Source organism: Carcharhinus amblyrhynchos, chromosome 16, assembly GCF_965287045.1.
Source record: "Carcharhinus amblyrhynchos chromosome 16, sCarAmb.v2.hapA, whole genome shotgun sequence".
NCBI lineage: Eukaryota > Metazoa > Chordata > Chondrichthyes > Carcharhiniformes > Carcharhinidae > Carcharhinus > Carcharhinus amblyrhynchos.
This window is the reverse complement of record NC_137339.1, coordinates 60223905-60250727: the sequence shown is the minus strand read 5'-3', so window position 1 is coordinate 60250727 and position 26823 is coordinate 60223905. Positions and strand designations below refer to the sequence as shown.

The window sequence follows — 26823 nt, the reverse complement described above, 5'->3', positions numbered from 1 at the left end:
CTTTCCTACATACAGGATGCTTAGCATGCAAGAAATAATACATTTCACTGTATACTAATATATGTGACAATAATAAATCAAACCAAAGCAAGTCTTTCTCTGTATTGCCTCCAATGATAATCTTTCCTTAGATAAGGGGATCACAATTGTACTCAGTATTCGAAATGTGGCCTCACTAGCACCTTGTAGTATTGCAGAAACACCTCTTTACTTTTGAAGTGAAATGAAAGCCAGCATTCCATTTACCTTCCTCTATTCCTCCCTGTCTCTCATATAGTCAACCAACTTCCCCTCATCTCTAACAATCTCCACAACCTGCTACCCATTTAATCACGTACAGTCCTCATCCATTCCCAATTGGACTTAGCAATGACAGCCCAGGTCCACCACCATTAAAAACATCATAACTCTGTTTCCAATCTCAAATCCACTCACCAGGCTGGAGCACTCCATCAGCTATGCCACCTCCCACTTATTCGTGTTCCTATTTCTAATGGTCCTATGGTCTAACAGGCCCATTGATAATTCTTCTGGCAGCACCCCTGGAGTACTGTGCAGAGTGGTTCTATAGCCCAGATGGAACTATGAGATTCTGCTCTCCAGGTTCATCCCCTTAACTGCTTCTTAAGACCTCTCTTGAAGGTTTGGACTGCTCATTCCACCAATCCTTTAGACGGTGTACAGAAAGGCACAATCTTGATGTGCTTGATGCCATTTAAGGAGCTGAAGTTCAGCACTCGTGAAGGCTGTTCCATTATCTCAAATGATTACTACAAGTATCCTATTTGTTGAAAAATACTGACGTAATTTCTAAACTGTAGTGTGCAAAGCCATTGACTTCCTTTCAAACACTGCCATCCACATTGAATGGGCATCAACATTGTGCCCAAGAATGGTCCCACATCATTGACATGAACTCATACCCATGGACACCCCGGCCACTCCCAAAGGTGCAGTACGGTTGCAGCAGGCAACCTTTGTTGCAATTGGCACTGTTCCCTCAACTCTCAGTGCTGGCATCGATACCAGGCCACTGGACACAACTCCTGGTGAGCATCTTCATCTTAGATGTACCCAGATAGGCACTGAGTAATTTAGCTAGTAAGAAGTCTCACAACACCAGGTTAAAGTCAAACAGGTTTATTTTAAATAACAAGCTTTTGGAGCACTCAGGTGAGTAATTTAGCTAGGAGAAACTCTCCTCCTGTTACAGGAATGACTACTCTGGATCCCCAAAGTTTGTTGCCACTTTTACAACTCAGTTCATCCTTTTGTATATAATATGGTTTCTTCTCTTCAGATACTGGCTCACTGGACGAACCTATTAGCACACTGTGCCTCATTTGGATAACAGCGGATCACTGCTGATCCAACATTTGATTTGCTGAGTTGAAACTGGTAATGAATAAATTCAATGTTATGACAATTTCTTGTGGTACTGGGGGAGGTGTTACACTCTCTGATAGTACCTGGTGACTAAGCACATCCACAATTACAATGTGTTCCAGGCCAGTGCTTGAATGTGTGTTCAGAGAGTGACAGAATTAGCATTCAACACTGAATTCCTGCTGATGCAATTGGTGGGATGGCCTTGTCTTCTTTAAAAAGACCCAGGAGTGGTTTGTGGTCCGTAACAATGATAAAATGCCTCCCATCCACTGGTGGTCCTCTTGAAAGCCTCAACTGAATCTGCCTCCACCACACTTCCAGGCAGAACAATCCAGGCCCCAACCACATGCTGTGTGAAAATGTTGTTGCTTACATCAGAGTTGCTTCTTTTTAAATCTGTTCCCTCTCATTCTTGATCCTTTTACTACAACAGTTTCTCCCTGTCTATTCTGTGCAGCCTCCTCATGGTTTTAAACATTTCTATCCAATCTCCTCTCTGCCTCCTTCTCCCCATTTCTCCAATCCATCCTCCTAACTGAAGTTTCTCATCCTGGAACCATTCTTGTAAACCTCTTCCGCACTCTCTCCAATGTGTTCCCATCCTTCCTATAGTGTGACACCCAGAACTGTACACAGGACACCAGCTGAGGTGTAACCTCCTTGCTCTTGTACTCTAAAAGGTATCAGCCTGAATTATTAAGTTTAAAGTTTATTTATCGGTGTCACAAGTAAGTTACTGTCAAAATCCCCTAATCGCCACACTCTGGTGCCTGTTTGAGTACAACGTGGGAGAATTTAGCATGGCGAATGCACCTAAGCTACATGTCTTTCAGGTTTAGGAGGAAACCGGAGCAGGTGGAGGAAACCCATGCAGACATGGGGAGAATGTGCAGACTCTGCACAGTGACCCAAGCCGGGAATTGAAACTGTGAGGCAGCAGTGCTAAACGTGTCCAACTCTCTGTCTCTACCCTCTGACCTGCTTAGCATTTTAACTGTGTTATATATTTAAGGGGTTGCATGATTACTTCAAGAGCCAGTCATATGATTTGATGTTGATGTCATTGGGCTGTTTCACAGGCTACAGTTTTGACTCACTTTCACAGCTCCTGCGATCTATCTGTTGTTGTTAGTTTCAATCTCCATGTGAAAACAACATCTTTTTGTTTGAAACCCACAACTGCTAACATAGCTTGGACTGTGGTATTCAGTTCAGCTTTCCGCAGTGTGTCGCTGCTGTGAGATGCAGTAATCTAACAGTCGCAATAGCCTCACCTGGTATTTGTTTGTGGAGTTAAAAGGGATTTCGTTGATTTTCTTGTTCTTGTCCCGCATGGCTTTCACCGATCCAGAGGAAAGCTCGATACATTTCAGCAGAGCAGACTCCGAGGCATCACCAGCAACATCTCGCTGTGAGGAAGGGGACAGAGGCAGTGTTCAGGGTAAAGCTCATAAAACGGAAGGTTTATCCAGAGCATACAGCTATCAGTGGCAATATATAACCTGGGGAGAGTTCACACACCCGGGGAGAGTGAAACATGCCCGGGAAAAGAATGCCTGTGGAAAATGTGGCATATCCTGGGATACTGTAAAGACCCCAGGGAAAGGGGCGCCTGCCCTGAGAGAGGGGGCACCTGCCCAGGGAGAGGGGGCGCCCGCCCTGTTCTGCCACCTCTTTTTCTCTGCCGGTGCAGACCCCTATGCTGGTCTGTTTCTGACCTACCTTCAGAATGGGGATATTTTCTTGTCCAGGTTTAAATGTAGCTCGGTTACACAGAGCAGCAATCCGTGACAGAGAAGCCCATGTGATAGAACTCTTGTCAAAGGAAGCACCTAGAAACACAGAGGGAAATAAAACTCAAGATATATCCAATGCTAAGAGGCTACGCGTAAGAAACAGAGCAACAGCGCGGGCCACGGAGTGACAGAGAGAGCGTGACAAAGAGAGGGGGTGGAAGAGAGAGAGTTTGGACAACAGATACAGATCTAGTGAGAGTGAGAAAAGGAGACAGGGCGACAGAAATCTCACCAGAATGTAATGAATTGCAGCAAATAAGCCCCTGGTCCCACAGAGAATCACTTAGTGAGGCTGGTAAGAGCAGGCATAGTGAGATTGGTGAGGGTGTTTTTGAGGATAGGCATGGAGAGGTGGGTGAGGGTGGCGAGGGCAAGGGTGGCGAGGCAGCAAGGGTGAAGCGGCGAGGGCGAGGTGGTGAGGGCAAGGCAGGCGAGGGCGAGGTGGTGATATTGGTGAGAATGAGCACGGTGAGGGTGGGCACAGTGAGGGTGGTGAGGGTGGGCACGGTGAGGGTGGTGAGGGTGGGCACGGTGAGGTTGGTGAGGGTGGGCATGGTGAGGGTGGGCACGGTGAGGATGGTGAGGGTGGGCACGGTGAGGTTGGTGAGGGTGGGCACGGTGAGGTTGGTGAGGGTGGGCACGGTGAGGTTGGTGAGGGTGGGCATGGTGAGGGTGGCAGGCATCCCCTCTGCCTGAGCTTCCCAATTATTTTACCAGATTGATCCTCAGTGGTGTCAGCCTCGTGGATCTGATTGTCGAACCACATGTGGGCCACGGTCATTCGGTTCTGGGTCAGTGTGCCAGTCTTGTCCGAGCAGATGGTTGAGGTCGATCCCAGAGTCTCGACGGCCTCCAAATTCTTCACCAAACAGTTTTTCCGAGCCATGCGCTTTGCAGTCAGGGTCAGGCAGACCTGTAGGAGGAGCAACAAACCTTTAGCTGAAAGGGCCACTGCAAGCAGGGCTCAGTAACTCCGGTGTTTTAAATGAGTGCAAATAAACTAACCCTCTGAGTTCTTCCTATCACAAAAGATGAATAGGAAATTGGACATTAGCAAAACCTAGGGGTTGAGAAATAGACCATCGCTTATATACTCCAGGGTGGTGAGAGGAGAAATCAGTATGACTTAAATTAATCCCATTCCTGTACATAACTTTATCTAAAGCTGTCATCATCTTGTACACCTCTACCAGATTCTGCCCCCCAATTTCCATTATTCCAATGAACCATGTCCAAAGATCCCTGAAGGCAGCAGGACAGATAGGTAAGGTGGTTAGGAAAGAATATGAATACTTGCCTTTATTAGCTGAGACATTGAATGTAAGAGTTGGGAGGTTACGAAGGAGTCATATAAAACACCGGTTAGGCCACAGCTACAGAGTGCTATGTCAGTTCTGGTCACTACATCATAGGAAGGATGTGATTGCACTGGAGAGGGTGCAGAGGATGCTGCCTGGATTGGAATGTTTCTGCTATGATGAGAGGCTAGTTCAGCTGAGGTTGTTTTCTTTCGAGCAGAGAGGCCGACAGGGGACCTGATTGAGGCATACAAAATTATGAGGGATGTAAATAGGACAGATAGGAAAAAACTTTTCCCCTTAGTAAAGGGGTCAATAACCACAGGAGATAGATTTTGAGGAATACCTCTTTCACCCAGAGGATGATGGGAATCTGTAATTCACTGCCTGAAAGAGTGAGAGAGGCGGAGACTATGACAATTTAAGCAGCATTTGAAATGCCATAGCATACAAGGCTACACAGCAAGTGCTGGAAAATGGGTTTAGAACAGATAGGTGCTGGATGGCCTCTTCTCCATTCTGGTCAATCTCGCCCTGCACCCTCTCAAGGACCCTTGCATCCTTCCTAAAGTGCTGTGCCCAGACCGGGACACAATGCTGTAGTTTGTGATCTAACCAGAACTTTCAAAAGGTTCAGTATAACGTCCTGCTTTTGAACTCAGTCCCTCGAGTTTTGAAACTCTAGATCCCGTATACTTTGCTCACCGCACTCTCAGTACATCCCGCCAACTTTGAAGATCTGTATGCTAACCGCACGTCCCCCTCCCCCACAAGCTCCCTTTGGCCCTGCACTCTCTCTCTAAATGGTCCATTCAGCCTGTCTAGCCTCTCCCTATCCCAGCTGTCCAAATCCATCACACTTCCCTGTGTCCAATTCCAGCTGCCACTCTCCTGTCCGTTCTGCCAATCTATCTGTTGTGATTAATTGGCATCATGCTTACCGCCCAGCATTCTTCCAAGTTTGGTAACATCAGGCAGTGTTGAAATTTTATTCCGTGTTCCAATGTTGAAGATATTTCTTTAGCTATCAGGAAAAAGCAGTGGTCCTCACACTGACCCTGAGGGAAGACCATTGTCTTCTATCCTCCAGTCTGAAATATCACCATTTACCACAACCTGCTGCTCTCTGCCCTCGAATTAGTTTTCTCTCTGAGCTGACACTGAACCTGCTGGTCCAGGAATCACAATTCAGGGGAGGGTCAGACCAACACTCACCGTTACTGTAGCCAGTAAGCCTTCAGGTACGTTGGCGACAATGATCCCAATCAGGAAGATGACAGCCTCCAGCCAGGTGTAACCCAGGATGATGGAAAGAATGAAGAAAGTGACTCCCAGGAAGACAGCCACTCCAGTGATGATGTGAATGAAATGTTCAATCTCCTTAGCGATGGGGGTTTTCCCAGTGTCCAATCCCGAAGCCAGGGTAGCGATGCGTCCCATCACTGTTCTGTCACCGGTGAAAATCACAATTCCTCGGGCTGTGCCTGGAGAGCGAGAGGAGGACAGGGAGACGGTGAAACTCCCACACCGGGCACGCTCACACTCACACCGAGCACGCTCACACCCACAGTGAGCACGCTCACGCTCACACTGAGCACGCTCACGCTCACACCGAGCACACTCACACCCACACTGAGCACGCTCACGCTCACACCCACACTGAGCACGCTCATGCCCACACTGAGCATGCTCATGCCCACACCCACACTGAGCACACTCACGCTCACACTCACACTGAGCACACTCACACCCACACTGAGCACGCTCACGCCCACACTGAGCACGCTCACGCCCACACCCACACTGAGCACACTCACGCTCACACTCACACTGAGCACACTCACACCCACACTGAGCACGCTCACGCCCACACTGAGCACGCTCACGCCCACGCCCACACTGAGCACGCTCACGCCCACACCCACACTGAGCACACTCACGCTCACACTCACACTGAGCACACTCACACCCACACTGAGCACGCTCACGCCCACACTGAGCACGCTCACGCCCACACCCACACTGAGCACACTCACGCTCACACTCACACTGAGCACACTCACACCCACACTGAGCACACTCACGCTCACACCCACACTGAGAACGCTCACACTCACACCCACACTGAGCATGCTCACGCTCACACTGAGCACACTCACACCCACACTGAGCACACTCACGCTCACACTCACACTGAGAATGCTCGCACCCACACTGAGCACATTCATCCTCACACCCACACTGAGCACACTCACGCTCACACCCACACTGAGCATGCTTACACACCCACATTGAGCACACTCACACCCACACTGAGCACGCTCACACCCACACTGAGCACGCTCACACCCACACTCACACTGAGCATGCTCACATCCACACCCAGACTGATCATGGGTGGCACAGTGCTTAGCACTGCTGCTTCACAGCACCAAGGACCCGGGTTCAATTCCCGGCTTGGATCCCTAGCTGTGTGGAGTCTGTATGTTCTCCCCATGTCTGCATGGGATTTCTCTGGTTTCCTTCCACAGTGCGAAAGATGTGCTGGTTGGGTGCATTGGACATGTTATATTCTCCCTCAGTGTACCCGAACAGGTACCGGAGTGTGGCAACTAGGGGATTTTTCACAGAAACTTCATTGCAGTGTTAATGTAAGCCTACTTGTGACACTAATAAATAAATTACAAGCACTCTGTACCTTCCACACAATTGGTTGAGAAGAAGGCGATATTCCTGGTCTCCAGTGGATTGTCGTTGGTACAGTCGGGTGAACGGGTCTGAGGCTCAGATTCACCAGTCAGTGAGGAGTTATCAACCTGAGAGATAGAGAGGGGAATGGCAGGAAGGTCATTGCAAGGAGTCATGGAGAAGGAGGCAGAGAAAGGGAGAAGGAGACAGAGAAAGGGAGAAGAAGGCATGTAAGGAGCGAGGGGGTAAATGAGAATTTCAATGTGATACAGAAAGGGGGAAGCAGTGAGGAGCGAGGGGATGAGAAAGACATTGAAAACATGAATCAGGAGCAATAAATCCCCAGAATAATTGAACACACCAGAGTAAGAGAGTGGAGGTCACAAACCTTACAGCCGTGAGCAGAGATAATCCTCAGATCAGCAGGTATTCGGTCTCCACCTTTCACCTCCACCAGGTCACCAGCCACAACTTCCTCCGCATTAACCTGCGTTTTCTCACCTTCTCGAATCACCATCGCTTGCTGCAAGGAGACAGACAGGGGCATGGTGAGGGCAACGTGAAGGGTGAGGGTGACTCAAAACACCCTATGCCCATCATACACCCTGTACCTGTCCCTCACCCTGTACCCGTCCCTCACTGTGTAGCCTTCGCACACTCTGTACCCGTTTCTCACGCTATACCCGTCCCTTACCCTGTACCCCTCATACATCCTGTACCCATCCCACACCCAGTCCCACATCCTGTACCCTCCCACACTTTTACCCTGTCCCACACCTGTAGCCAATCCCATACCCTGTACCTGTCCCTCACGCTGTACCCGTCCCATACCCTGTACCCTCCCACACCCTGTACCAGTCCACACTTTTACCCTGTCCCACACCTGTAGCCAATCCCATACCCTGTACCTGTCCCATAGCCTGTACCCAGTCCTACACTCTGTACCTGTCACTCACTCTGTATCCGTCCCTCACCCTGTACCCCTCACATACCCTTTGTCCATCCTTCACCCTGCACCCTTCCCTCATCCTGGACCAGTTCCTTTCTGCTCAGCTACTGTTTCTCTCATGTCTGTTAACTCCAGTCCCTGACGAAGATTACTCAGGACATTTCCTCTCTTGTTTACCTGGGGTACCATGTTCTTGAAGGATTCCATAATCTTCGAGCTCTTAGCTTCTTGGTAGTATGAGAAACAGCCGGTGATGATGACTACAGCCGACAGCACAATGCCCAGATATAACTGCAGGGGAAGGAGAAACAGAACCCCATTAGATACAGAGTTAGACTGACTCAGAGCACCCCCATTAGATACAGAGTTAGACTGACTCAGAGCACCCCCATTAGATACAGAGTTAGACTGACTCAGAGCACCCCCATTAGATACAGAGTTAGACTGACTCAGAGCACCCCCATTAGATACAGAGTTAGACCGACTCAGAGCACCCCCATTAGATACAGAGTTAGACTGACTCAGAGCACCCCCATTAGATACAGAGTTAGACCGACTCAGAGCACCCCCATTAGATACAGAGTTAGACCGACTCAGAGCACCCCCATTAGATACAGAGTTAGACTGACTCAGAGCACCCCCATTAGATACAGAGTTAGACTGACTCAGAGCACCCCCATTAGATACAGAGTTAGACCGACTCAGAGCACCCCCATTAGATACAGAGTTAGACCGACTCAGAGCACCCCCATTAGATACAGAGTTAGACCGACTCAGAGCACCCCCATTAGATACAGAGTTAGACTGACCCAGGGCACATTTTGAGTTGTTCACAAGAACAGGAGGAAGCCATTCAGTCCATCAAAGCTATCAATTGACCCCACCATTTGGAGGGTTTTGGGTTTGGAATGACAAAGCTGCCCCCTCCCCCCCACCCCACCCGATTCATGACCCCTGACCCCTACTCACGTTGTCTCCGGCTGGACTGTCTTCAGTTGCAGCCTGGATGCCATAGGCCAGGAAACAGAGGATGGCACCAATCCACAGGAGGATGGAGAAACCCCCAAAGAGCTGGCGGCAGAACTTGATCCATTCCGGGGTGGTGGGGGGTGGGGTCAGGGCATTGGGCCCATCGCGGGCCAGGAACTCAGCCGCCTTGGCATGGGTGAGACCCTGTGGAGAGCAAAGGTCAACATGGTCCAGGCAAGGTCAAAGGGTGAGGGACAACATGGGGGAGAGAGCCAGAGAGAGACATGGAGTCAGGGAGAGAATCAAACAGAGCCAGAAAGAGAGAGAGAGATGAACAATGAGGGAGAGAGAGAGTGAAAGAGAGATATAGAGACATGGAGACAGAGAGAACGAGACAGATCAAGACAGAGAGAGAGAGAGAGATGGACAAAGAGGGAGAGAGAAAAAGAGAGAGGGAAAGAGAGACAGGAGATCACAGGAAAATTATTGATGGTGAACTGGACTAGAGTTTGTATCTTGATGGGGGAGGGGTTCGATGGAGGGAGGTTCATATGGTGGGAGGCAGGGATGGAGGGACACTGGGTTGCACAGTGAGGCTTTGGGGGGGGGGGGGGGGGGGGGGGGCGAGGGAGGATCCGGTGGAGTGAGATTCTGGTGAAGGAGCTTTGGGTGTTGGATTGGCTGGGTTACACAGTGAGGGTTGGGCGTAGGATTGTCTGGGTTACACAGTGAGGGTTAGGGGTAGGATTGCCCGGGTTATACAGTGAGGGTTGGGGGGGTGGATTGTCTGGATTACACAGTGAGGCTTGAGGGTGGGGGAGATTGGCTGGGTTACACAGTGAGGGTCGGAGGGTGGTATTGGCTGGGTTACACAGTGAGGGTTGGAGGGCGGTATTGGCTGGGTTACACAGTGAGGGTCGGAGGGTGGTATTGGCTGGGTTACACAGTGAGGGTCGGAGGGTGGTATTGGCTGGTTACACAGTGAGGGTCGGAGGGTGGTATTGGCTGGTTACACAGTGAGGGTCGGAGGGTGGTATTGGCTGGGTTACACAGTGAGGGTCGGAGGGTGGTATTGGCTGGGTTACACAGTGAGGGTCGGAGGGTGGTATTGGCTGGGTTACACAGTGAGGGTCGGAGGGTGGTATTGGCTGGTTACACAGTGAGGGTCGGAGGGTGGTATTGGCTGGGTTACACAGTGAGGGTCGGAGGGTGGGATTGGCTGGTTACACAGTGAGGGTCGATGTTAGAGTGGTGTGTGCAATGCTAACTGCAGTCTCTCACTAACCTGTACACAATCAGCATTGTGCTTCCGACACACCTCTTCCACTGACATCTTATGCTCAGTCTACAGAGAAAGACAGAGAGACAGAGATGAGGAATCCCCAATTTTAACTCATTCCAAACTGGAACGGGAGGAGTCCCTGAAGAAGCAGGAGCTCCTACACAATCCACAGTATTTAGGCACAAACTATCCTCTTCAAAGCATCCAGCCCCTAAACCCTGTCCATTCCCAGACTAACAACTCCTCACATTCTGAATTCTTACAGCGGGATTGTTCCCTCAATGAACGGGATGATTTGGAAACATTGGAGCACTATGTAAGAATTAGGGTTCAGTTACGTCAATGATAGCCTGGCTGGACCAGGTTTGTGGGCTGAATGATCCCCTCATGTTCCAGTGCAACAGGCTCAAGAGGGACTGAACAGCCTCCTATTCCAGTGCAACAGGCTCAAGAGGGACTGAACGGCCTCCTATTCCTGAGTAACAGGCTCAAGAGGGACTGAACGGCCTCCTATTCCTGTGTAACAGGTTCAAGAGGGACTGAACGGCCTCCTATTCCTGTGTAACAGGCTCAAGAGGGGCTGAATGGCCTCCTATTGCTGTATAACAGTCTCAAGAGGGGCTGAATGGCCTCCTATTGCTGTATAACAGTCTCAAGAGGGGCTGAATGGCCTCCTATTGCTGTGTAACAGGCTCAAGAGGGACTGAACGGACTCCGATTCCAGTGCAACAGGCTCAAGAGGGACTGAATGGCCTCGTATTGCTGTGTAACAGTCTCAAGAGGGGCTGAATGGCCTCCTATTGCTGTATAACAGTCTCAAGAGGGGCTGAATGGCCTCCTATTGCTGTGTAACAGGCTCAAGAGGGACTGAACGGACTCCTATTCCAGTGCAACAGGCTCAAGAGGGACTGAACGGCCTCGTATTGCTGTGTAACAGTCTCAAGAGGGGCTGAATGGCCTCCTATTGCTGTATAACAGTTTCAAGAGGGACTGAATGGCCTCCTATTGCTGTGTAACAGTCTCGAGAGGGACTGAACGGCCTCCTATTGCTGTGTAACAGTCTCAAGAGGGACTGAATTGCCTCCTATTCCTGTGTAACAGTCTCAAGAGGGACTGAACGGCCTCCTATTGCTGTGTAACAGTCTCGAGAGGGACTGAATTGCCTCCTATTGCTGTGTAACAGTCTTGAAAAGGGCTGAATGGCCTCCTGTTCCTGTGTAAATGTCTCAAGAGGGGCTGAATGGCCTCCTGTTCCTGTATAACAGTCTCGAGAGGGGCTGAATGGGCAATGGAGCGGGGCTGCTTTGTCCTAGATGATGTCCAGCTTTTTGAAAGTTCTTCAAACTGCACTCATCCAGGGTGAAATGGGGAGCTTTCCATCACACTCCTGACTTGTGCCTTGTAGATGGTGGACAGGCTGTGAGAAGGTGAGATACCCACTGCAGGAGTTTGGGATGGGAATACAGAGAGAGAGAGAGACAGAGACAGCTAGGAATGTTTAGTCACGCCTCCCTCCTGGCGCTCCCATGAAAAAATTCCTAATGAGGAAGCAGTCTGGAACCAACATTAAACATGAGCACTGTCTACCTCCATTCAAATAGCAGGGGGCTGGCAGATGTTCACTGAGATGTAAAATGAGGCCAAGGGGGAATCAGAAATGTTTGCTCGGAAAGATTTAATCAGGCTTTGGACTGGAAACGCTCTCCCTCCTCAATCAAAAGCACCAATTGCTTTCTGTATATTAAACAACAGAACCAGGCAGCTGGTCTCTCCTGCTGGCAACAGACTTCCTCCCCACATCTGGCAGGTCCTCAGAGACTGGGAACAAATTCCCATCAAGTAGAAGTGTGCCAAATACTTCAGGCACTCACTATCCCCATCCAACACTCCCAGGAAAGCTGCAGCATAGAGTTAGATACAGAGTAAAGCTCCCTCTACACTGTCCTTATCAAACTCTCCCAGCACATCAACAGCACGGGGTTAGATACAGAGTAAAGTTCCCTCTACACTGTCCCCATCAAACACTCCCAGGACAGGGACAGCACGGGGTTAGATACAGAGTAAAGCTCCCTCTACACTGTTCCTATCAAACACTCCCAGGACAGGGACAGCACGGGGTTAGATACAGAGTAAAGTTCCCTCTACACTGTCCCCATCAAACACTCCCAGGACAGGGACAGCACGGGGTTAGATACAGAGTAAAGCTCCCTCTACACTGTTCCTATCAAACACTCCCAGGACAGGGACAGCACGGGGTTAGATACAGAGTAAAGCTCCCTCTACACTGTTCCTATCAAACACTCCCAGGACAGGGACAGCACGGGGTTAGATACAGAGTAAAGCTCCTTCTACAGTGTCTCCATCAAACACCCCAGGACAGGGACAGCACGGGGTTAGATACAGAGTAAAGCTCCTTCTACACTGTCCTCATTAAACACTCCAAGGGCAGGTATACAGAGTAAAACTCCTTACACAGCGATCCTCTCTAGCCTGTGTAACCTTCCCCCAGTTCTGCCTCTCTATTAGCTGCAGCAGGTTTTCAGAGAGAATGATTCACTGCCCTGTAGATAACATGATGATGTGTGTCTGAATCAGACTGCTGGAGGATGCAGCCTAATTGTGAACACAACACTAGTACATTACAATGGAGAATTCTGTCCTCCTTCAAAACATTATCTTTCACCTTGAGGAGCTTAGTGCACGTGGGCACATCTGCAACTAAATATAGATCCTCCCTGCAGAAATCATCATCAAAGTGTGGGGTTTGATGGTGTTAGGCCGCATTAATCTCAAAGGATTCATGCCAACGTCATGGAGCAGTTTTTGATGTGGTTCCAGTTCTCGAGTGTATTCATAGCACACTGACAGCACTTAGCATTTGGTTCTGCTAAGAGAGCTTAGTTAGGCCCTGGTTTGACAACTGTGGACAGCTTTAGTCACCACACGAGCTGACTGATATTGAGGGCTTTGCTAACGGACTTGATCAGGCCCAGAAGAATAATTCACAGTTCAAAGTTCCAACTCAGTAAATGGAAGAGTTAAAGCCAGCAGGATTGATGGAGGCATAGGATTGAGAGAGCTGGGCACTGCCGGATGGACATAACTGAGAGAGCTGGGCAATGCCAGAGGGTCAGTACTGAGAGAGCTGGGCACTGCTGGAGGAACAATACTGAGGGCGTGCTGAACTGTCAGAGGGTCAGTGCTGAGGGAGCACCGCACTGTCAGAGGGTCAGCTGAGGGAATGCAGCACTATGACAGGGTTAGTACTGAGGGAGTGCTCCATTGTCAGAAGGTCAGTGCTGAGGGAGTGCTGCACTGTCAGAGGGTCAGTGCTGAGGGAGTGCTGCACTGTCAGAGGGTCAGTGCTGAGGGAGTGCCGCACTGTCAGAGGGTCAGTACTGAGGGAGTGCCGCACTGTCAGAGGGTCAGTACTGAGGGAGTGCTGCACTGTCAGAGGGTCAGTACTGAGGGAGTGCTGCACTGTCAGAGGGTCAGTACTGAGGGAGTGCTGCACTGTCAGAGGGTCAGTGCTGAGGGAGTGCTGCACTGTCAGAGGGTCAGTGCTGAGGGAGTGCTGCACTGTCAGAGGGTCAGTACTGAGGGAGTGCTGCACTGTTGGAGGGTCAGTACTGAGGGAGTGCTGCACTGTCAGAGGGTCAGTACTGAGGGAGTGCCGCACTGTCAGAGGGTCAGTACTGAGGGAGTGCCGCACTGTCAGAGGGTCAGTACTGAGGGAGTGCTGCATTGTCAGAAGGTCAGTACTGAGGGAGTGCTGCATTGTCAGAAGGTCAGTACTGAGGGAGTTCTAGATAGTTGTGGTCATGGGTTTAGAAGGTGTTGTCCAAGGAGCCTTAGTGAGTTGTTGCAATGGATCTTGTAGATGGTACACACGGCTGCCAGTGTGCGTCAGTATTGGAGGGAGTGAGTGTTTGTGAATGGGGTGCCAATCATGTGGGGCTGCTTTGTCCTGGATGGTGTCGAGCTTCTTGAGTATTGTTGGAGCTGCACCCATCCAGGAAGGTGAGGAGTATTCCATCACACTGCTGCCTTGTGTTTTTGTAGATAGTGGACAGGAGTCAGGAGATGAGTTACATTTCTATCCTTTGAGCTGCTCTTGTAGCCAAAATACTCGTGTGACAGGGTTCAGTTCTGTTTCTCCCTGAATCGAATGCTTGAGTCTCCGGTCAGAACGTCCACCGGCAGGCGTCGATCCGAAGATTCCAGTGCCAGGTGCTGGTCGGCTGGGAGTCTCCTGAAGCCAGACACTAAACATCTGGGAAGCGTCAGGAGCTTGAGCTGCAGATGCAGCTTGTCAGGGCCTCAGGTTGTTAGAGGTGCAGCGGCTGTTTACAACGAGCTCACAGCCATCCCCACCGCAGCCCCTCTCCTCCCCCACCCCACCACTCCACGCCCCCCTGCTAACTTTCGTCAGCTGGATCTCATGGCATTGCGTCCTCTCTACTCACCAGAGCGACCTCCTTCTTGAGGTCATCCATATCCCGTTTTTGGCCCTTGCCCTTTTTTGGCGAGAGTTTGTCATCCTTGTCACCCTGTGTGGTGGCCACACGATAGCTGTCCGATCTCCCATACTGCAACACAGGAAACAGAGCGAGTTAGGGATAGCATCGCCAGTGCTGACTCTTTACCGAGCCTCAGATCAGAGGCCTGAATCCTACCTGGATAATATCATCCAACCACACTCACACCCAGACAAGACCATAACTCTAGCACCAGAAGGAGGCCATTTGGCCCATTGAGTCTGCTCTGCTATTCAACAAGCTCATAACTGACCTGATGTGATAAACCTCGCTTCCCCATAACCCTCAATCCCCTTTCTCATTAAAATTCTCCAGCCTCATGCCCCTTCTTCCCCCCCACCCATGCCCCACACTCTTCCCCAAATTTCCAAGTGTGTTGATAATAGTTGTGAGAGCGACATCTATTTTTTATGAGTAAGCAGACTGTTTTAAAATTCTGTTTTTTTTCTCTTACAGGCAGTCAGTATGCTTGGAGGGAATACAGATGCTGGGAAAGCAGGATAATTACTCATTTTATCCATGCAGGATAGAGCTAATGGATTTTTGTTTATAGATGAAAAAGTTCCCTGGGATTTTTTGAGTAAAGGAATGGAAGCTGGGGTTTTTGATTATTCATGCAGGGTCATGTGATAATATGCTTACTGGGAAGAGCTAGTTTTTAAGCAGAGAAACAGTTTTTGGTTTCTGGCTAGTTTTCGAAGACAGAAGTCTGCAAGCGGCTCTGAAAATGAAATCCTCTCTGAAAACCTCGAGGCTGTTGACATTTTATAGCAATCATGCCTGGGTTTGCTAACTGTATTTGAAGTGGAATTTGAGTCTGTAAGAGAAATGTTGCTTATTTGGAACTGAAATAATGGTAAGTTAGAAATTAGTGTTGTTTCCTTTTATCTGAAGCTAATAGTCAACTGTTAAAGGTTAGGCTGCTTTATTTTGTTAGTTATATTTAAACTGTGTTATGAATAAAACTTGCTTTGATAAAAGATGATTAGTAGGTCAGCAGAAGTACTTTTGGAATGACAGATCCTATCCCCTCATTAATGCCAAAATAAAAAAATTATTGGCTGTCTAGCCTGGCTTCACAATATAACTTGGGGTTCGGGTTCCCAACCCCAGTACAAGTCACATGCCTTAGTAATGAGAATCCGTGATTCATTCGTCAAACACCCACTATGGGCAAAGTGCTCCAGTCTATTATTATGGATAAAGGTGAGTCATTCAAGGCCTTGTGGTGCAGTGGGTAATGTCCCTACCTCTGAGCCCTTAAGCTCTGGGTTTGAATCCCACTCCAGCACCTGAAGGACATGGAAATTACTTCCGCAATGCGGCCAAACAGTTTGATCATCAGCCTGTATGTCACAGATCGTCTTCTGCAGAGCAGCCACATTGGACGTGAAACATTATCTCTATTTCTCTCTGCACTGATGCTATCAGAACTCTGGAGATCTTCCAGCTCATTAGACAGATTAGACTCATAGATGTTTACAGCTCACACTGTCCACTCTGGCCAACAATGATCTAATCCCACTTTCCAGCACTTGGACCTATAACTCTGGAGGTTACGATAGTGCGAGTGAATAGCTAAATATTTCTTAAATGTCAAGAGAGTTTCTGACTCAATCCCCCTTTTAGGCAGTGAATTCCAAACCATTCGCCTGGTTATTGAACCATCTCTCTATCCCTCATAATTCTGTTCACCTTAATCAAATCTCCCTCTGCCTTCTCTGCTCTAAGGGAAACAACCCAAGCCTCACAAGCCTCTCTTTATCGCTGAAATGCTCCATTTCAGGCAATGTCCTGGTGAATTGCCTCTGCACCCTCTCCAGGCCAGGCCTTATATCCCATTCACTTCAACTTTAATGGTCTCTTCTGAGGTACTTTATCCAATGCCTTCTAACGGGCTAGCTAAACACAGGGTGCAGAGGAGATTCACCAGAGTGTTGCCTGGGCTGGAGCGTTTCAACAATGAAGAGATGCTTGTTAGGCTGGGATTGTTTTCCTTAGAGCAGAGAAGGCTGAGAGGAGAGATCCGATCAAGGCGTATAGAATTATCAGGGACAATAGGGTAGATAGGAAGAAATATTTCTCCTTAGGAGAGGGGTCAATAGCAGGGGGCCCAGACTTAAAGTCAGGAGATTTAGAAGGAATTTGAGGAAAAGCATTTTCACCCAGAGGATGGTGGAAATCTGGATCTCACTGCCTGAAGAGCAATTGTTAGAATGTCATTTTGAGTACAGAGTGTTCTTATAAGTCTTTTCACAGAATCCTACAGTGCAAAAGGAAATCTTCTCTGACCACAACCCCAGCCAGACCCTGTCCCCACGACCCCATGCATTTACTCTAGCTAGTCCACCTGACACTGAGGGGCAATTCAGCATGGTCAATCCACCTAACTCGCACATCTTTGGACTGTGGGAGGAAACCCACGCAGACACGGAGAGAATGTGCACGCAGACGGTCACCCAAGCTGGGAATCGTCTCTGGGTTCCTGGCACTGTGAGGCAGCAGTGCTAACCACAGTACCACTGTGGCATCCTATGATTCTCCTACGGAAATGTTTTATTGGCCTCTGTTGAGGGTTCAAAGCATGTGTGGGTTTTGGCGGACTTTTCAGTCTGTAAGGGAGTGTTCCTAAGCAAGACTACTAGTGCTAATGTTTTTATAGTTATGACTGTCATAACCATCTGCTGAGCTTCTGTTATTGGTAAATTCTTTCACTTTTATAAAGAAGATCCTTCTTGCAAACAACACACATGATGACATTTATTTAAGGTCTCAAGTTACCACAGGGGGTAGCAGGGGGAAGCCTCACAACATTTAAGCAGTATTTAGATGAGCATTTAAATTGCCATCGCATACAAGGCCTCAGCTGGAAAATAGATGGCCTGCACAGATACAATGGACCGAGGGGACCTCTTTCTGCGCTATAAAACTCGATGGAATTGACCAAATGATAGGCAACAGCAGAAGAATAATTTCAGATAATTTAATTGGCTGCCTGTGACTATCAGGGGTCTCAGCTGTTCATTGAATTCATTAGTAACTCAAATGATGAGATAGAAAAGGCCACAGACTCAAATTTGGCAATGATCGAAAGATAGACAGCATTGTAAGCAATGCAGATGATAAAATTAGAAAGCGATATTAATATAGCTAAGTGAACAGGCAAAACAATGTGTGGAAAAATGACAGACTCTCCACTTTGGACCTAAGGATGACAGAATAGGGTATTTTTCGAGATGCTGGAAGGTGACGATCCCAAGAATACAGAGGTCATTAAAATGTCCAGAATAGGTCCAGAAGGCAAGAAAAAAAGATAAACGCAATTCTGGCTTTTCTATTTATGGACTACAATACACCAGACATACTTCAGTTAAACAGAGCCCCTGGTTATTCAATACCTGGAGTTACTGTGAGCAGTTCTGGGCACTGAATCTTAGGTAGGGATATCTTAACCTCGGATCGAGCGCAGTGTAGATTTACCAGATGATACCTTGACTCCAGCGTTACTTTACAGGGAGAGATTACACACACCAGGCTTAGGTTCCCCGGAAACTCGATGGATTAATGGGTGATTTGATCATCCATTCCAAATTTTACTGGATTGAAGGCAGAATGGGAGGGAAACTATTTCTGCTGGTTGGGATGTAAATGACTGGTTGTGCAGAGATGGGAGCAGAGACTAAATATTGCTCCTTACATCCTCTTCACAATTTACTTTCCTATCTTTATATTCTCAGCTAAATTAGCAACCGCACCTTTCAGTCCTGATGCCCAAGTGCACCAGAAAACTCGCTCAGGGCTGGGATTCTCTGGTCCTGCTGCAATGAATGGAGATCTGGTTGACTGCCAAATTTTCCGCTCTCATTGGCAGCAGCGACGGGGATGGGGTTGTTCCAAGATTCCCACCCAGAGATCGTAAATGGTTGAGGCCACAGCTAGCTTGCTTCACTCATGCACTTGCACGTGTTCACTCATTCATTGTGGGGAGATAGTGGAAATGTGCTGGGATTACAGCAATCCGGATGGACGCAGGTTCAAATCCTACCATGGAAGTTGGTGGAATTTAAATTAAATGAGCAAAATCTGGAATATAAACTTAACCTTAGTATTGATGGCCATGAAACTCTCATCAATTGTTAAAACCCATCTGGTTCACTGACGTCCTTTAGGGAAGTAAATCTGTTGTCCTTACCCAATCTGGCCTACATGTGACTCCAGACCCACAGTGTTTGACTCTTAACTGCTCCTCTGAAATGGCTGTGTGAGACACTCAGTTCATGGGCAATTAGCGATGGGTAATAAATACTTACCCAGCAATGCCCACATGACGAATGGATAAAGAAAAAGTTAATAGTCTCCAACAAGTTAACGACTTTTAGAATGCTGATAAAGAAAACAATGACCAGACTACTGAATTCCAATGATCCAAACAGTGTATAGGGCCATCAAATCAATCAAGGTTTTCAGTATGTTGAATCCAAATGGATCAAACTAGTTCTCATTTTGTAGAATAGCACTGGAGGAAACAAGTTCCTACTTTATAATTCCCCATGAACCTAAACTCTCCCTATCCATTATAGGAACTACAATGGCCCAAAATCACTTTCCATTCTCCAAAATCTCAATAAATCAGATTAGTTTAGCTCTTATAAAATCAGTTTACCTCTTATAGAATCAGCTTACATCTTGTAGAATCACATTATATAGAATCAATTTACCTCTTATAGAATCAGCTTACATCTTACAGAATCACATTATATAGAATCAATTTACCTCTTATAGAATCAGCTTACATCTTACAGAATCACATCACATAGAATCAATTTACCTCCTGTAGAATCAATTGACAATTTATAGAATCAGTTTACTTCTTATAGAATTCCAATGAAACACAACAGAGACCAAGGCTAATACCCAAGAGACACGGGTTCAAACCCCACCTTGGCAGCTGGTGGAATTTAAATTCAATTAATAAAATCTGGAATATAAAGTTAATCTCAGTAATGGTGACACACAACTCTCATTGATTGTCAGAAAAACCCATCTGATTCACCAATTCCTTTAGGGAAGGAAATCTGTCGTCCTTACCTGGTCCGGCCTACATGTGACTCCAGACCCACAGAAATGTGGTCAACTCTTAACTGCCCTCTGAAATGTCTGACTAAGCTGCTCAGTTCAAGGGGTAATTGGGGATGGGTAACGCCGTCCTTGCCCAGTGATGCACACATTCCATGACAGAATATATTTTTAAAAAGTTGCTAATTTTTAGCATCTCAAACAATGAACATATTAAACATGAGTAAAACTGCTATAAAGCAAACTTCATTCCTATTGCAACAAACCAAACCAAACGAAGACAATGGCGGGAAATAGTTATGGATTTTTGGAACTGATCAAACCAGTTCTGGTGATTTAGAATTCGGACGAATCAAATCAGTTACCTCATTCAGTTTCAACTGATTTCAAATCAAAGGAATCTGTAGAATATTCATGGGTCAAACATGGGAGAGGCAATGGCTTAGTGGTACAATCGCTACACTATTAATCCAGAAACTCAGCTACTCTTCTGGGGACCCAACGATGTGCAGGTTAGGTGAATTTGCCATGCTAAATTGCCCCATAATGTCCAAAGATGTGCAGGTTAGATGGATTGGCCATGCTAAATTGCCCTTTAGTGTTCAATGATGAGTAGATTAGGTGAATTGGCCATGCGAAATTACACCTTTGTGTCCAAAATGTGCAGGTTAGGTGGATTGGCCATCCTAAATTACCCCTTGGTCTCCAAAGATTTGGGGATTAGCCATGATAAATATGGAGGCTTATGGGATAGGGTAGAGGACCGGGCCTGGGTAAGACGCCCTTTGGGAGAGTTGGTGTATAATTGTTGGGCCCCACTTTGATCCGTATGGTAGCCATTATCCTGTGAGAGATATTTTGAAGTGTGTTGTTTCTGCATCAAGCTTGTATAGTGATTAATAATCATGCCCTGTTGATGAGATTGTCAATAAGATAATATTATAGTGTGGGGATCTATAGGATCCATAAAGCATAGATTGTCCTGTGCAGGTAGGCTTGTGGTGGATGGTGGGTAGAATTATTTCTCGACTAGTACTTAAAGGGAGCTCTCTGGGCTGCTTCAGCCATTTTATATATCAAGTGTGAGCACAGAATGGAGATCCAGATACATATCTGAAAAATGTAAGGGGTAGGAGGTTAATCATTCCAGAATGTAATGTCTGACATTAGATGTGATTCCGCATTCCCAATGGACAGCACTTGGTGAATAATCCCGAGTGTGCTAAAAATTACACTGACAACCAACTGAAGATTATCAATCAGGTTTGCAACGTAACTCACTTATAGTTATTAGGAACTACACATGTTTATGTGCAGGTAGCATCTTCTGAAGGAAAAAGGGATCATGGTATGGCACACTGGCATGATGGTTAGCACTACTGCCTCACAGCATCAGGGACACAAATTTGATTCTGTCTCAAGTGACTGTCGGTGGGGAGTTTGCATGTTCTCCACATGTCTGCATGGGTTTCCTCCGTATATTCCGTTTTCCTCCCACAGTCAAAAGATGTGCGGGTTAGGTGGATTAGCCATGTTAAATTGTCCCTTAGTGTCTAAGGATCCGTAGGTTATATGGATTGGCCTAGGTAAATTGCCCCTTAGAGTCCAGAGATGTGTAGGCTAGATGGATTAGCCATGTTATATTGCCCCTTAATGTCCAAAGAAGTGTAGGTTAGGTAGATTGACCATGGTAAATGTGTAGGGTTACAGGGATAGGGCAGTAAGGAGGGATTGGGGGGATGCTCTTTCAGAGAGTCGGGGAAGACTTGGGGGTGGGGGGGGGGGTGGCCTCATTCTGCACTGTTGGGATTCCATTGTTCTATTCTATGATCCTATGTTGCAGCTTTTTTGAATAAAGAAAAGCTTGCAGGGTGGGAGAGGGGGCAAGAGAAGATGGCATTAGCTCCCTGGTGCATTTACCCTTGCAATGTCTCAACCACTTAGAGCTCACATGTCAACTACTCAGCACCCCTTCTATGATGCAGGATAAAATGTTGATCCGTTTGAAATTTGGCATTTTTGCATCTGATGAGTGCAAGGTGGAAAGCTTTGACTGCATGTTTCTTTTATCAACAACAATCATTTACACTCAGTAACATCCCAAAGACTAAATACAGCTCCCATTCTTTCATATTGGACAGAATGAAAGCAACCGCCATTATACAATGCCAAAGAATCAAGTCAGTATCCAAATAACACCGCATCAAATCAAACCAAATCTCATCCAATAGCAGCACAAACAATTAAATCACTTCCTATTCCACAGATTCCCAATGGAATACAGCAGATCTCATTCAATGGAAGCACAAAAAAAAACCTGAAATAACCATTGGTAGAATCGCCAAGAATCAAATCAGTTTCCATCTGATAGGGGTATGCTTAACAAGATAAGTTACCAATCAGTACAATCCCAAAGGGTCAACCTGGGTAACATTTTACCGAATACTAATATATGAAATTGAGTGATGCATTGAAATTCTATAGAACGGTAACTAGCTTATTCCATTGGCAATCTACAGAACGGTAACTAGCTTAATCCATTGGGAATCTATAAAATGGTAACTGATTCCCAATGGATCAAATCTGTTAACATTCTATAGAAACTCCATGGAGAAAATCGGTTAACATTCTATAGATTCCCAATGGGTTAAATCTGTAACCTCTACAGATTTCCAATCGATGAAATCAGTTAACATTCTATTCAATCCTAATGGAACAAATCAGAGACCATTCTAAATAATCCAATGAAGCAATGCCAAATGTGCAATTCCCTAGTCAATTGAATCAGTTAACATTCTATAGATTCCCAATGGATCAAACCAATTACCATTGTATAGAATCCCACGGATTGAACCAGTTAATATTCTATAGAATCCCAATGGATCAAACCAGTTACCACTCTATAGAATCCCACGGATTGAATCAGTTACCATTCTCCAGATTCCCAATGGATCAAACCAGTTACTATTCTATAGAATCCCACGGATTGAGTCAGTTGACATTCTATAGATTCCCAATGGATCAAACCAGTTACCATTCTATAGAATACCAACAGATCAAACCAGTTACCATTCTCCAGGTTCCCAATGGATCAACCAGTTACCATTCTCCAGGTTCCCAATGGATCAAACCAGTTACCATTCTCCAGGTTCCCAATGGATCAAACCAGTTACCATTCTCCAGATTCCCAATGAATCAAACCAGTTACCATTCTCCAGATTCCCAATGAATCAAACCAGTTACCATTCTCCAGATTCCCAATGAATCAAACCGGTTACCATTCTACAGAATCCCAATGGATTAAGTCAATTACCATTGTATAGATTCCCAATGGATCAAACCAGTTACCATTCTGTAGATTCCCAATGGATGAAATCAGTTACCATTCTCTTGATTCTCAGAGGACTAACTATGTTCCCACTTTTGGAATCTTAATGGAATGAACACGATCAGTGGAAGTGGGGGTCAGGTAAGGCCTTCACCATTTTGTCCTCTCACCTGAGAACAAATTTCACTCTTCAATGGTCTTGTTATTAGGCCGGGTGTGTGTGAATGGTTTATTTTCCTGTTGCTGTTCAACCCTTGGACCAGGACCACCACCCCAGGCAATTGGAAAAATACATTTCTTTAAATGTATTTATTCCCTGGGTGTGGGATCGTTGGCTAGGCCGGTATTTATTGCATGTTCCTAATTATTCTTGAGAAGGCGATGGTCAGCTACCTCCTTGAACCGCAGCATTCCTTGTTGATACATCTGGCTGTCCTTCTCGGCCATTTCCGAGATGGGGCCATTTGAAAGACAACCACATTGCCGTGGGTTCGGGGTCGCATGAGCGGGTAAGGATGGCAGATTTCCTGCTTATTAGTGAAACAGATGGGCTTTGAACAATAATCGATGATCACCATCCCTGAGACAAGCATTTAATTTCCACATTTTGATTAATTGCATTTAAATTCCTCCAGTTGTCAGGCTGGGATTTGAATCTGAGTAGGCCCCGCTGGGCCTGCCTGCCACTCAATGAGATAGTGCCTGACCTGATGTGATGGTCTTTGCCTCCTATTCTCCCGTCTTATCCCCATGATCCTTACCAATAAGAAATCTCTGTCCCAGATGCGGACAGAGAGACTCCTGATCCATAAAGATGTCAAAGGTTAGGGAGATAGTGCCAGGAATCAGCCATGGTAAGATTAAATGGAGGACCAAGCTTGTGGGAGAGGGGTGGAAGGGTTGGGGCGGGGGGGGGGCAGATGGCAGATGCCATCTCCTATGATCTGGGTTGTTCTCAGTTGGAATCTATGGGATCTTGCTGTGCATAAATTGGCTAACTCACTCCCCACAGTGATGTTCAAACACCTATAAATACATAGCCTGCCACATCCCAACAGCCCGCAGAGTGTTTACTCATTTCTGGAAATGGCTCCTACTGCTGCCTGGTAAATTATGAAGGAAATCAGGATAAATTATGCATGAACTGTGATTCGATCACTCTGAACAGAATGGTGTTCATGTCACACTTCACGTCAGCCTTCTCAGAGGCATGGGGCTCTCCGCAGGACTCACCCGCCGGGCACCATGCCAAGGACTCTGTGCCCTAGGGGGTGAGGAGGTCTTCCTCACCAGTCAGTGGGAGAATGCCCCCCCTAGGACTGATGGTGATTGCCCCAGTCCATCGACAGATGCAATCCTGGTCCAGGACGTCATCAGCTCTGGTTTGGGCTGTTCCAGTGTGCTCCTGGCTGGCTCCCCTCTCCCACTCTCTGAATAATTCACCTATTTCGTCTGTCCATTACACTGATTCACATCCAGTCTTGCTCATCCATGAGCCCTCTTCCTGCTACATTTTACTGTCTTGCAGCATGATGATGCCTCCATTTTAATACTCTCTTCCCTCCCTATCTCTGTAACCTCCTCCAGCCCCTACATACCTCCCTATCTCTGCAACCTCCTCCAGCCCCTTCATCCCCCCCATATCTGTAACCTCCTCCAGCCCCTACATACCTCCCTATCTCTGTAACCTCCTCCAGCCCCTACATACCTCCCATATCTGTAACCTCCCCCAGCCCCTTCATTCCCCCCCATATCTGTAACCTCCTCCAGCCCCTACATCCCTCCCTATCTCTATAACCTCCTCCAGCCCCTTCATTCCCCCCATATCTGTAACCTCCTCCAGCCCCTACATACCTCCCTATCTCTGCAACCTCCTCCAGCCCCTTCATTCCCCCCATATCTGTAACCTCCTCCAGCCCCTACATACCTCCCTATCTCTGCAACCTCCTCCAGCCCCTTCATTCCCCCCATATCTGTAACCTCCTCCAGCCCCTACATACCTCCCTATCTCTGTAACCTCCTCCAGCCCCTTCATTCCCCCCATATCTGTAACCTCCCCCAGCCCCTTCATTCCCCCCCATATCTGTAACCTCCTCCAGCCCCTACATACCTCCCTATCTCTGTAACCTCCTCCAGCCCCTTCATTCCCCCCATATCTGTAACCTCCTCCAGCCCCTACATACCTCCCTATCTCTGCAACCTCCTCCAGCCCCTTCATTCCCCCCATATCTGTAACCTCCTCCAGCCCCTACATACCTCCCTATCTCTGTAATCTCCTCCAGCCTCTACACCACGTATTATCTCTGTAACCTCCTCCAGCCCCTTTATCCCTCCCTAGCTCTTTAACCTCCTCCAGTCTCTACACCACTCACTATCTCTGGAACCTTCTCCAGCCCCTTCATCCCCTCCATATCTGTAACCTCCTTCAGTCCCCACAACTCACTCTAGCTCTATAATCTCTTCCAAATCCAACAACTCTCCCTATTTCTGTAATCTCCACCAGCTTCTACAACCATCTGTATCTCTGTAACCTGTTCCAGCCCCTACAATCCTCCCGATCTCTGTAACTTCCTCCAGCACCTGCAACACTCCCTATCTGTATAATCTCCTCCAAACCAAAAACATCTCCCTATCTCTGTAATCCCCTCCAGTCCCCACAATCCTCCCTATCTCTGTAACCTCCTCCAGCCCCTACAATCCTCCCTATCTCTGTAACCTGTTCCAGCCCCTACAATCCTCCCGATCTCTGTAACTTCCTCCAGCATTTGCAACCCTCCCTATCTGTGTAACCTCCTCCAAACCAAAAACACCTCCCTATCTCTGTAATCCCCTCCAGTCCCTACAACCCTCCCTATCTCTGTAACCTCCCCCAGCCCCTACAACCCTCCCTTTCTCTGCAATCTCCTCCAGCCCCTATACTGCTCCCTATTTCTGCAACTTCCAACTCTTCCTATCTCTATACCTCTATGAGACCCCCCCTCTCCCCCCCGAGATCTCTGTGCTCCTCCGATTCTGGCCTCTTCAGCTTTAGATCCCTATCGCTCCACCACTGGGGCAGTGCCTTCACTTGCCAGATGCCAAAAGTGTAGAATTCCCTCCTAATCTTGTCTATCTCTGTCTCCCCCACCCTCTCTCTCTCTCTCCCTTGCACTCTCTTACTCTTTCCCTCAACCTCTCCCTCCTTCTCCCTATCTCTCTGCATCTCTATCTATCTCTCTTTCTATCTCTCCCTCTCTCTTTCACTCTCCCTATCTCTCTCTCCTCCTCTCATCATCTCTCCCTCTCTCCTTCTCCTTATCTCTTGCCCCCCTTCATCTCTCCCTCCCTCTAGCTCTCTATCTCTCTCCTATATCTCTCTCTATCTCTCCCTCTCCTCCTCTTTCTTCCTCTTTCCCCCTCACTCTGTCTCTCTTCCCACCCCCCTCTCTTTCTGGCTCCCTCCCTCGTGTCCCCCTCCCTCAGTAAAGACTTGTATCTAAACCATCTCTTTGATGTTGTGTTTGGTGACTT

The 26823-nt window shown here is 47.5% G+C and overlaps 1 protein-coding gene across 3 annotated transcripts in view; it reads right to left on the bottom strand.

Moving 5' to 3' along the window:
• LOC145354049 (sodium/potassium-transporting ATPase subunit alpha-3) overlaps window positions 1-26823 on the bottom strand; it is a 123934-nt gene that overhangs the window by 32032 nt on the left and 65079 nt on the right. For all 3 annotated transcript variants that reach the window (XM_080205166.1, XM_080205168.1, XM_080205167.1), the window contains exons 2-11: window positions 14838-14960; window positions 10375-10434; window positions 9090-9293; window positions 8298-8411; window positions 7560-7694; window positions 7182-7299; window positions 5699-5967; window positions 3900-4098; window positions 3112-3221; window positions 2664-2798 (exon numbers count right to left, since the gene is read on the bottom strand). In XM_080205166.1, coding sequence (XP_080061292.1) covers window positions 2664-2798; window positions 3112-3221; window positions 3900-4098; window positions 5699-5967; window positions 7182-7299; window positions 7560-7694; window positions 8298-8411; window positions 9090-9293; window positions 10375-10434; window positions 14838-14960 — 1467 coding nt within the window. The remainder of the gene's footprint in view (window positions 1-2663; window positions 2799-3111; window positions 3222-3899; window positions 4099-5698; window positions 5968-7181; window positions 7300-7559; window positions 7695-8297; window positions 8412-9089; window positions 9294-10374; window positions 10435-14837; window positions 14961-26823) is intronic.